Source organism: Sapajus apella, unplaced genomic scaffold (assembly GCF_009761245.1).
Source record: "Sapajus apella isolate SASKATOON/1434 unplaced genomic scaffold, GSC_monkey_1.0 scaffold23, whole genome shotgun sequence".
Taxonomy (NCBI): domain Eukaryota; kingdom Metazoa; phylum Chordata; class Mammalia; order Primates; family Cebidae; genus Sapajus; species Sapajus apella.
In genome coordinates this window covers 29,336,746-29,349,350 of record NW_022436963.1, presented here as the reverse complement: position 1 = coordinate 29,349,350, position 12,605 = coordinate 29,336,746, and the positions used below count along the sequence as shown (strand labels likewise).

At 41.1% G+C, this 12,605-nt stretch overlaps 1 protein-coding gene across 3 annotated transcripts in view; it reads left to right on the top strand.

Annotated features, from left to right (window-relative positions):
- The window catches only part of IL5RA (interleukin 5 receptor subunit alpha), a 42,893-nt gene that overhangs the window by 11,970 nt on the left and 18,318 nt on the right, over positions 1-12,605 (top strand). For all 3 annotated transcript variants that reach the window (XM_032290512.1, XM_032290513.1, XM_032290510.1), the window contains exons 6-9: positions 467-620; positions 700-887; positions 2,957-3,102; positions 6,120-6,258. In XM_032290512.1, the coding sequence (XP_032146403.1) occupies positions 467-620; positions 700-887; positions 2,957-3,102; positions 6,120-6,258 (627 nt within the window). The remainder of the gene's footprint in view (positions 1-466; positions 621-699; positions 888-2,956; positions 3,103-6,119; positions 6,259-12,605) is intronic.

Here is a 12,605-nt window from a genome sequence, read left to right as displayed (position 1 = left end):
GTCCTGTAAGTTGGCCTTTGGTGGTTAGAAGGTTTCTAGAAATATGTGATAATGGCTGGGCATGGTGGGTCATGCTTGTAATCCCAGCACTTTAGGAGGCCAAGGCCAGTGGATCACTTGAGGTCAAGAGTTCAAGACCAGCCTGGCCATCATGCTGAAACCTCAGCTCTACTGAAAATACAAAAATTAGGTGAGTGTGGTGGTGTACACCTGTAATCCTAGCTACTCAGGAGACTGAGGCATGAGAATCACTCCAACCCAGAGGCAGAGTTTGCAGTGAGCTGAGATCACACCAGTGTACTGCAGCCTGGGTAACAGAGCGGGACTCTCAAGGGAAAAAAACCAATGTGAGGATGATTATTTTTGGTGATGAATAAGACGTTCACATCACTGCAGTTCCAAAAGAAGCATGAAATTCAGAGTCTACCATGGCAATTTTTTGTTCTTTTTATTTTTGACTACCTAGGGTCTCCCGGAACCTCAGCTGTGAATTTAACCTGCACCACAAACACTACAGCAGATAATTATTCACATTTAAGGCCATACCAAGTTTCCCTTCACTGCACCTGGCTTGTTGGCACAGATGCCCCTGAGGACACGCAGTATTTTCTCTACTACAGGTTAGTACTGAACCTATTTTTACTTAGGCAAATGGTTGTTTCCTGCAGTGCTATAAAACTCATGAGTGTTCCAATTTAGGTATGGCTCTTGGACTGAAGAATGCAAAGAATACAGCAAAGACATATTGGAGAGAAATATCGCATGCTGGTTTCCCAGGACTTTCATCCACAGCAGAGGGCGTGACTGGCTTGTGGTTCTTGTTAATGGCTCCAGCAAGCACACTGCCATCAAGCCCTTTGATCAGCTGTTTGCCCTTCACACCATTGGTAAGACTGACTTAATCCAAATCTGAAATAACCTCAGAATCTGAGCACTGGAGGGAAGGGTTATAAAGATCACCTAGTTTTACTACTTTTCTGATGCTAGGTAAGCATGGGGCCCATATTCGAAAACCACTGGGGCAGGGTTCTCCATCCCAACACCACCAATGATTTTGACAGGATAACTCTGTTATGGAGGGTTGTCTTGGGCATGGTAGGATATTTAGCATCATCTCTGGCTTCTCACACTAGATGCCATTAGTATGCCCCTCTGCCCCTGAGATATGATTTTTAAAAAAGTTTCAGACTTTGCCAAATGCCCCTCGGGGGTAAAATTTCTCCCAGTTGAGAATCACTGCACTAGGAAAAGTGAACTAGCTGTTTCAAAGAGACCATTTAATTTTTCATCACTTCTGACAGGTTTTGTGAAATTTCTGCCCCTGGGTGCCGTTATGGACTAGTGCCAATCCAGATGGTTTGAGTCCTTTCCCTACAGAATGGCCTGTCTTAGCTGTTCCAGTAGATTTCCCATTCAGAAGCCCTTCTTCTCCAGGCTAACATCTGTCTCCCTCCATTTCCCACTGTTCTGGCCCATCTCCTGGATGTTCTCCAGCTTGGATATCTCTCAGTGTGCAATTCTCAGCTCTAAAAATTCTATTCATGTTTTTGTCTCCTCAGTTCTCAATACACAAGACACTCTCCCTCATCTCAGATAGTTCTGTTTATGAAACTCATCAGGTGCTCTCACATGACATTCTTGGTTATGGAGATTCCAGATTTCAATGGTGGGCTGGTTATTATGGGCTGCTGGGGGTGGGGGCAGACTGCCTGGACTTGGATCCTGGTTCTACCACTGACTGAGTGACCTTGGATGAGCTGACCATTCCACTGTATCTAATCTTATCTGAAACAATGGAGAGGAATCAATACTTCCATTGTGTTTTCATGAGAATTGTGTTGCTAATGATAAAGTGCTTAGAACAGTGCCTGGCATAAAGTTTTAATAAATATACTAAAATATTATTTAGAGGATATGATTTGGCTGTGACATATCTATATCCAATGGATATAACTTTGTGTAAAGAATCATAGCCCTTATTAAAGAGGTCATGCAATTCTCTCCAGTAGTATATTTCTAAGGTAAACTAAAAATGTCACTTTCATGAAAATTGGCAATAAAAGATGCTAAGGAAGGCCCAGGAAAAAATAATATTAATATGAAAATGGATATGATCTAGTACAGACCACAGGAATTCACTTTCTTTTATGATTTTCATTTTATTGGGGCTAATTCCTAAAAGAAATAAGTACTTTCTTGGTTAATAATTTTCTTCTTAGGGAATAGGAGGCTCTGAAGCCAGTGGATCCCACTCTTTGCCCTATTAATTGTGAAATCTAAGCCACATTACCTAAGACAAGGACACTCGCTAAGAATTAATTTCTACTCATCTCAAGGGACCATAAGACAATCAAGTGAGATCTCAAGGGAAAAGACATTAGAGTCCTAAGTGAAGACAAATTTAGCCCAATCCATTCTTTTTAATGCAAAATAAAACTGAAGCTTCCTGCTCCTCTGTCTCCCAAACAAACAAACAAACAAAGACACAGTAAACAAAATGAGATTAAAAACTGAATCTCAGAAAGGGGAAGTGATTTGCTCAGGGCCGTATAGCTACTGGCAAGAGGCAGGGCTTGGTGGGAGGTCCGGGGAAATGTTCTCTTAGTGGTCAGGTTTATTCTGGGCTTGGTACAACCTGAGTAGTAAAAAGGGATGGTGGGTGAGTCTTGCAATGAGCTAAGTGGGGAAGAGGTTCAAGCATTCAATTCCATTTGGAGTAGTAATCCTTGTAGTTTCCAGAAAGGGTCTCTTCTTCTTCAGCACTGTAAGACAAGTGTATTATGGGAGGCCACCAGCTTCCTGTGGCTTGGAGATCAGTTGATTAAGACCTGATGGTAAGACCTTTTTGAAAAAAGCCTATCTCAGAAATGCCTTGAGAAGTGTCAGTGGGTTGGAGTTATCAGCTCTGATCACAGATTCTAAGGAAATATCACTGATCTTTCATTCCCTAATGTAGATCAAATAAATCCTCCACTGAATGTCACAGCAGAGATTGAAGGAACTCGTCTCTCTATCCAATGGGAGAAACCAGTGTCTGCCTTTCCAAGCCATTGCTTTGATTATGAAGTGAAAATACACAATACAAGGAATGGATATTTACAGGTAATTCCTCAGATCATTCCAATATTTGAAGACAGACATTCATTTTAGAAACATTTAAAACATTATCTTCAGTGACTGCAACCAAATTACAACTTTGTACTAACAAGGTGAAACTTAACTTATATCTACTCAGGTATTTATAGATATAAACCAAATCTTACTGGCCTTTTGTTTTGAAAGAACATACTTTTGGTTGAAACTAATACAAAGGATTAGATACAGACTCATTGGTACTACTGTTAGTTAAAACCTAAAATGATGGCTGGGTACAGTGACTCACGCCTGTTATCCCAGTATTTTGGGAGGCCAAGGTGGACGGATGACCTGAGGTAAGGAGTTTAAGACTGACCAACATAGTGAAACCCCACAGTATTTTCAGTACTATAGGTTAGTACTGTACCTATTTTTACTTAGGCAAATTGTTGTTTCCTGTAGCCTCATAAAGGAATCAACTGAGGTCAGAAGTTCAAGACCAGCCTGGCCAACATAGTGAAACATAACCTATCCGGATGTGATGGCACACACCTATAATCCCAGCTACATTGGGGTGGGGGTGGGGGTTGAGGCAGGAGAATCACTTCAATCAGGGTGGCAGAGGTTGCAGTGAGCTGAGATTGTGCCACTGCACTCCAGCCTGGGTGACCGAGTGACATTTCATCTCAAAAATAAAGAAAAATCTAAAATGATGCAGCTGCTATAAAAACGGTATGATGAATTCTCAAAAAATTAGAAATAGAATTTCCATATGATCCAACAATTCCACTTCTGGCTACATATACAAAAGAATTGAAAGCAAGGATTCAAAGACATGTTTGTATACCCATGTTCATAGCAGCATTATTCACAATAGCCAAAAGCCAGAAGCAACCTGAGTGCCCATTAAATGAATGGATAAGCAAAATGCAGCGTATACATACAACAGGATATGAGCCAGCATTAAAAGGAAGGAGATTCTGGCATGGTACAACACAGAGGAGCCTTGAGGATGCTATGCTAAGAAAAATAAGTCAGTTACAAAAGGACAAATACTGTCCGATTCTACTTTTATGAGGTTAAATAGTCAAACTCATAGAAACAGAGTAAGATAGTGGTTACCAGGAATTGGTAAGGTGAATGGAGAGCTGTTGTTTAATGGGTACAGAGTTTCAGTTTCGCAAGATTAAGAGTGTTGAACATTGGTGACACAACAATGTAAAAATACTTAATATCATAAAATTGTACACTTAAAAATGGTTAAGATGGTAAATTTCCTTACATGTATTTTACCACAATTAAAAAAAACATATTAGCACTAATGGTCAAAAATTTCAAGGGGAATGGAACTGAGAAGAAAGTCAATCAACATTTCTTGAGCATCAATTATCTGTCAAGCTTTATTATTTGAGTTTATTTTATCCTCACAATAACGCTATGATGTAATTATCATTCTCATTTTACAGGAAAGTGAGGCAAAAGAGATAAAGTAACTGTCCCATAGTCACAAAGCTAGAAAAAAAATAGGATAGTCGGGATTCCAACTCATGTCTTATTGAGAGTAGACAAAGCCAATTCAACTTGATTCAACAAATATTTATTAATTGGTTCCTTTGTGAAAGATAAGGATAAATAAGGCTGTTTCTGCCATCGAGTGACCCAATCTTGTGACACACTTGCCCAGCCTTGGGGTTGCCCTCCTACAGGAAAAAGTCAATGCAGCTAGAGATATGGGTGTGGGCAGAGAGCCTGCTCTGCAGAGAGGAATTGAATGGCATCTGCAAGAATGAAGAGAAACTGGTCTGGCGAGAAAACATGCGAAGGACTTTCCTAGTCAGAGCTTCCCAAAATACTTACACTGAAGGACTGTGTGTGTATGTGTTTTATACTGTCTCATCTACCATGGACTGGTGCTTTTGTCAAATACAATTAAAATTATTTGCTAGAAAAAATTAAATACAGCCAAAGACATGTAAAGTGTCAGTTCACTGATGTGTTTGTATATATAAGCAATGTCAAATTGCTATCAAAACTTGTAAATTGCAGTCATAATTTCTATATTTCGCCCGTCACAGGCCAGTAATAAATAGTGCCTGACTTGCACCAGTCTAGGAAAGGAGTGACTTTATGCTTGAGAGAGTATGGTTCCTTCAGCCAAGTGGCAAGTAATTCAGTCTGCCTGGACATAAGACCAACACTGGAATCCATTACTCTATATGTGACACTGTGACTTCTCCCCAAGTGGCTCTACAGGATTTTGTTAAAAAATAAAGAAATAGCTTCTTTTTTTTTTTTTTTTTAACCATGACTACAGGCAATGGATGCCACTGAAAAGTTTTGCACAATAAAGAAACGTGTCTACATTTGCCTAGTAGAAGAATTTCGGTAGCAGCATGAAAACTAGATGTGAGTGGGGAAGGTACACATGGACATATAGATAGCAGTTAGTGGCTATCTTATTATAGCAAAAGATAATAAGAGCTAAAATAGGCAATGGTCATGGGCCTGGAGTTAAAAAGGGAGAAATACCTCCAGGGGATATTCAAGATACAGGTGTCAGGAACACATCTCTGGCACAGGGGACTAGTTGGATGGTGGTGGCAATGATCAGTAAAAAGAAAAACGTGAAAGCCTCATTCATGAGAGAATACCTTCATTTCGACACTAGACAATCTAGTGTTCGTGTGATATTATTTAGTAATGTGACCACAGATTATGGAGGGACAAGGTGAAGGAATAAAGCATTCTGGCCTAGGCCACTCCAGTCTTTCAGTCTGGAAACATCAGCTGGGCCTGGAGAGGATCACCTAGATCTTGACCATTGACCATTTCATATATTTTGGTTACAAGACAGCGTTCCCCTGAAGGGCGATTGCCAACACATCCACACTGAAGCATCTAGCATAAACTAATTGTGTCCTGTTGATTTTAAATTGCTTGCTAATCATGAGTCACATGACCCATATAGGCCCTCCTGTTTTGACAATTGGCAGAACTAAATTAGGTGTCTGGAGATTCTTATAATGCTATTTTTCCCCACTTAGATAGAAAAAATGATGACCAATGCATTCATCTCAATAATTGATGATCTTTCTAAGTACGATATTCAAGTGAGAGCAGCAGTGAGCTCCATGTGCAGAGAGGCAGGGCTCTGGAGTGAGTGGAGCCAACCTATTTATGTGGGTAAGTAGCTTATATTTGTTTTGCATTGGCAGCCTTCCTTGTGATCAAAGACGGTAATCTCAGAAATGTACACTTTCATTTGTGGGTCTTAAAATGGTTCATATCTCTATTGTGGCTCATTTTCTATTGGTCTACTGCCTTTTCAGCCAGGGAAAGATCTGCCATGAAGCCAATAAAGTTTAAGTGTCCAAGCTTCTCATTAGCACCAACCCTCCTAGACCTGGTACCTATTTGTTCCCCCAAATTTTATTTCTACTTCTATCCATTTTAAAAATTCAACTTTTTATTTTGAAATAATTATTAGACTCACAGGCTATGGGAAGAAATAATAGATATCATGTGCCTCTCTCATCCAACTTTCCCTAAGGGTAATAACATCTTGCAAAACTATAATACAGTAGTGTAACTATAATATTGGTGTTGACAATCCAGATCTTACTGAGATTTCCTCAATTTTATATATCCTCATTTGTTTATTTTTTGAGACAGACTTTCGCTCTGTCGCCTAGGCTGGAGTGCAGTGGCACAATCTTGGCTCACTGCAACCTCCACCTCCCGGGTTCAAGTGATTCTCCTGTCTCAGCCTCCCAAGTAGCTGGGACTACAGGCACATGCGACCAAGGCTGGCTAATTTTTGTATTTTTAATAGAGAAAGTGTTTCACCATGTTGGTCAGGCTGGTCTTGAACTCCTGACCTCAGCTGTTCCACAGGCCTCAACTTCCCAAAGTGCTGGGATTACAGGCATGAGCCAGTGTGCCCAGCCATATATCCTCATTTGTATATGTGTTTTGGTTCTATGAAATTTTAGCACATGTTTAAGTTCATGTACTCATCATCACAGTCAAGATACAGAGCAGTTTCATCATCACCTGTTACCCTTTTATAAATATAACTATCACTCTCTCCCATCTTCTGTCCCTGAACCCTGGTAACTACTAGTCTATTCTCAATCTCTGTAATTTTCCCATACCTAATTTTGACTTTATACTTTTATTTATTTAAAAGAAGTTTCCAAAATTGAATAATCTATAGGAGCCCATGAAATCTGGATCTGTCCCTGAGCTTTCAGCCTAACAGACATAGAGGATCAAAGTGTTCAGGCATCACCCAGGCTAGTGTGTTTGCTCTGCAACTGTTTATGTTAGGATCAAATGGAATAGTTTTCTTGGCAAGTTAAGATGGGCATCTTCTCTGTCAGTGAGCTCCATGAAGGGTAATAATATAGCCAATGGCAGCTATGGATGAAGGGGCACATTTCCAGTCTCACCCTGTCACAGATGTCAATTCCATACCCAGGACATGTGGACTTGCACCTTGAAGACAGAAAATTCATACCCTGTGTTTGCTATTACCTGGCTGTTGCAGGCAAGTCAACATAGGCATTGTCCGAGAGAAGGAAATAGTTAAAAAAGCAGCTAGTGTGTCCCAGGCGTATGTTAAACTACGCAGCCTGGGGAGGCAGACACATGCCATAAACTGTTCCACTAGGTCTACAAGAGCAGGGGATGATGGGCAGAAGACTGGAGCCTTACATAGAAAGCCCAGGTTTAACATTCAGCCTTGACAAGGATTGACTGTGTAGCCCCAGACAAATCATTTCTCTCTGTTTGCTTGGGTTTTCAAGATAAAGGAGATAACACCCACCTTCCCTGCTCCCCAGGGTATCTGAAACAAAAACAAGAGCAGGGATAGCAGATTACATGTATTGGGTTTTCGTTGTTTTCGCCAAGCACTATGCTAAATACATTTTCTTAGTCCTATCAACAAACTTACTTTGCAGAGGAGGAAATAGGTTTGGAAAGGTTAGGTGACTGGCTTAACTGTGTGTGGCCAACAACAAGTGGCAGAGATGGGGCTCTAACCCCAGATTAACTGGCTCTAGCACTTGATCTCTGGGCACTCTGGGATGGTGTGACAGGATTCTGCAAGCTTCAAAGTGCTGGGTAGATTAAAGTCTTATTTAAGAGATCTTAGTAGCCAATCTTTGTGATTATGGCTGGTCAAACATGTGGATGTCATCTCTCACAAATCCTATGGGGTATTCAATAACCACTGGAAGAGTATACATAGGAGAGATTTATTTCAGGCACATGCTAAAATCTTCTATTATTTAGTTAATTCACTTAAGCTAGGGGGTGTGTTTTCAGGAAAGTCTTGGGCAGTGACCCACTAGCCCATGTGGAAATGACTCAGATCTGACACAGAGCAGGTAGATTTCCATGGAAGACTGGGAAAGATGAGAAAAGTCCTGATAAATGGAGAACTGTTCTCAGTCTGCCATGTGGCTGGTCACGCTGTTACCAGCGCAGCCTTAGAGGGGTAGCCCTCACATCACTCAAGAGAGACTTACAGGAGCAGCATGAGCCTTCCTGGGAAGAGAGAACTGAAAGGACACTAAAAGGAACTGAGAATAGGCCAAATTCACCTGCTTCATAATTCTATCCTCCCTTCCTCCTGCCCCCACCTAACTAAATTGACCCAGCACACACAGAACTTCCCTCAACATAGCTCCATTTGCACAGAGAAAATTCACTCTGTTCCCCAAGAAGGAAACAAATATGAGAAACATTAATCAGTTTCAGGAAATTTTTAACAAGGTCATTAATTTTGTCAAGTGCCTAAGGTGGAAGTTTAATTTTTGTTACTTGACTTTAATAGATTTCTTTTTAAACACGCTTTATGTTACTCCCCACAGGCACAAAACTCACTGGCTCAAAACTACTGCTATTTCTGTCTTTCCAACACTTCCATATATACAATTCCGGAGATTTTTAAATGCTGTCTAAGGAACCCTAAACTAAGATGATGGACACCAAGGTCAGAATCCTGGATAGGAAGCCAGTTATGCTTTCTGAGCCTTTGACTTTTGAAGTTATAGTCAATGTTGACTGTAGATAATTTAGAATGTATAGGGTGAAAAAGAAGCACTAGATATTCAGGACATCTGGGTTTTAGCCATGGCTCTGCCAATGTCTAGCTCTATGATGTAAGCTAGAAATGGCAAAAGATAACATTTTGTGAGCAAAGTAATCAGAGACAGCTTAGAGTGCAGTGTTGAGATGAATTCTGAGGCTAAATTTAGACTATCAGAAGGAATCATGATCTCCTGCCACCACTGCAGGAGACAGGGTGGTGACCAGTGTGCCAGGGTTTTGCCACCCTGTCCTAGTCAGTCGACACCTAGCCCATATGGGCCTTAGCGCCCTCACCTGTAAAATATAAGCGCTGCACCACCAACCTGCTTCCAATTCTGCCATTCACATTCACCTCCTCTGCACCACCACACTGCAAAAGTGCTGAGGGTGAAATTGTGATCCATAATGAGTGCTTATTTTAAGCTTGTTTTTAATTTATTATTCACTCTCCACTTTAGAGCTCTCTTACCATTATTATTTCCTAAATAACACCTTCCTAGTTTGAATATGGGCTCATTATAATTTCCCCCCTAGGTGTACTTCGTTGCCATTATCTATAGCAAATACCATTTCATTTACTGCCACCCTTTTCATGAAGATGAGCTGATTAATATTACTACTCACCTTATAAATTCATCCTTTCTGGAATTTACTCCCCTGCTCAGTTTAGGATCATTAGTGAATTTAATCAAGGTAGACTTTCCATTTTCATCAAGATGATTAATAAACATAATAGGAAGTTCAAGCCCCTCTGGGACATTTTGCGTGGCTCTTTTTTATCCCTTGAGGATGCAGCAATAATTACGTTCAGCTAGGAGTTTATCAGGTGATTTTGCTGCTACATTCATTTCCTTTAAACACGTTTTCTCGTCTTTTACCTTATCTTAAAAATGACAGGCTGCAGCCCTCCCACTTCATTTTACTCCAATGTTCAACTCAAATATCACCCCTTTCTTAGATATTAATCCCCCCCGCCATTATTTTAACTTAAGAAAATGGAGGTCCTGAGATACTAAATGGCTCAGCAGTTGTCAAACAGCCAAGAAATGACTATTAACATATAATTTTCTCAAATAGGTGATATATGAGCCAATTAGTGAATTAGAATAGATTTTGTTCACTAATTAACCCACTATAGCCCAAGGTTCTTTCATTACAAAAATGAGACACAGGGTAAGTTTTGATTGATGAGACAAGGGGAGCTGGGAGAGGCAGGGGGTGCTGTCAGGCTCTGTTGGTAATGTCCCTGGCCTTCCAAGGGGCACAGGGGACAGTAGGTAGGGGGTATAGTAAGCAAGTGAGTGCTCTTTGCTTGCTCTGAATGGTGCCTGATTGGCTCTCCTGTGCTAGAATTTCCAGAGTATTGAATCTTTAAAATTAAAAACAATTGTTTTATTTCAACAGTTGGTTTTTGGTTACATGGATGAATTGTATAGTGGTTAAGTCTGGGCTTTCATGGTACCCATCAGCTGAATAGTTTACATCATACTCAGTAGGTAATTTTTCATCCCTCATGCTCCTCCTACCCTCTCTCCTTCTGAGTTTCCAGTGTTCATTACACCACTCTGTATGCCTTTGTGTACCCATAGCTTAGCTCCCATTTGTAAGTGAGAACATGTGATATTTGGTTTTTGGTTCCTGAGTTATTTTCCTTAGGATAATGGCTTCCAATTCCATCCAAGTTGCTGCAAAAGACATTATTGCATTCTTTTTGTACAGCTGAGTAGTATTTCATGGTGTATATTTACTGCATTTTCTTTATCCATTCATTGGTTGGTGTGTACTTAGGTTGATTCTGTATCTTTACAATTGTGAATTGTGCTGTAATAAACATGCATATTAGGTGTCTTTTTGATATAGTGACTTCTCCTTTGGAAGATTTCTCAAATAACTAAATGCATTCTACAATTTGATTCAGAATTTTTTTAAGAGATGAGGCGGTCTCACTATGTTGCCCTGTCAGGTCTCGAACTCCTGGGCTGAAGCGATCCTGCTGTCTTAGCTTCCCGGGTAGCTGGGACTATAGGCACATGCCACTGAGCTGGGCTGGAATTTTTTGTAATGGAAGTAGCAGTTTCATTTTATCAGTACTCGTTATCAACTACCCTAGATCAGCTGGCTTCTGTGTCTTATCTTAAGAGCTAACTTCCCAATTTTCACATGTTTTTCTCCTTTTTAAACTTTCTTAACTTCCGGAATCTTCTGTTCCTGTGTTATCTTTGCTGTCTCCTGTTTACTGAAACCTTTTGCTTCCTGACTGCTCTTCATGAAGCTGTGCGTTTTCTGCAGTACATCATCGTCTCGTCTTCCCTCCATCCATGAAGTTCAAATGCCAAGCGTGAAACAAGGAATGATGAAAATAAAATTTCCCACGGTCATGTCCTTGCCCGTGGAAGACAGTATTATGTGGGTCTACCCTGCACTTATTTCCGACTGTGCCTTTGGTCAGGATCAGTGGTTCTGAGACCTGCTTCTTCTGTGACAGACCACAGTCACTGCAATTGCCCTTCAAAGAAATGATGGGTTTTGCTTTGACTTCACTGAAGGTAAAATTTGATGGCCAGGTTCTATGCAATAATGCTACAGAGTACCATTAAAAATGTACTTTTTAAAAAGCTTTCTTTAGTCTTGAGACGTATCGTACCTATACCAAGAGGAGCAAACAAGACTCAGTGCAGTTTTCAGATTGCTCAGTCATGAGGTCACAGCAGACAAGGGTGACCTGTCTGCTGCCCCCAGCAGCTCCTTAAACATGGAGATGTATTGTTCGTAGGAAATCCTGCCCCCGCTGCACCCCACCCCCAGTAGCTCAAATCCGGTCAGAGTTTGAACTGGCGGGCAGGCGGTGGGGGTGAGGGGTGAGGTGGGGGGGAGGCGTGTCTCAGAGTCATGTGACACACCCTAGAATCTCTTAGGACTTAATGAAAATGGGTTGAGGCAGGGGATCAAGGTGGCCTGTGGTAATATGGGCTGGAAGCAAGGCCACTCCAGGGAAATTCCTGTGACTTCTTCCTTTGACTTGACATTCAAGGGCTGATGTGGGTGGTGACCTGGTAACTTTGTCGTGCACCTAGAGTCACCTTTGGGACCATCAAATGCATCTTCATTTTCCAGTTTGCCTGCATTGTGCCAACGTCCCACAGCTCCAACCTGATTCTTTGGACTCTGACTCCCACTCGGAGTTCTGTTCTCTTCTCTTTGTCGCCCCTGATCCCTACCCTCTCCCCCAGCAGCTCTTTCTTTTTAAATTCTCACACTGTGGTGAAACAAGGAGAAAGATGAAAGGGAAGTGTTGTGTAAAGGTCCACCTGAGCTTTCCCTAGGCCTTCCAAAATAGTCTTGCAAAACTCTTGCGAGGTTAGAGATGGGAGCCTCTGGGTCTACACAGTAGCAAAAATTGCTTAAAAATAACAAGAGCTGACCCAATAACA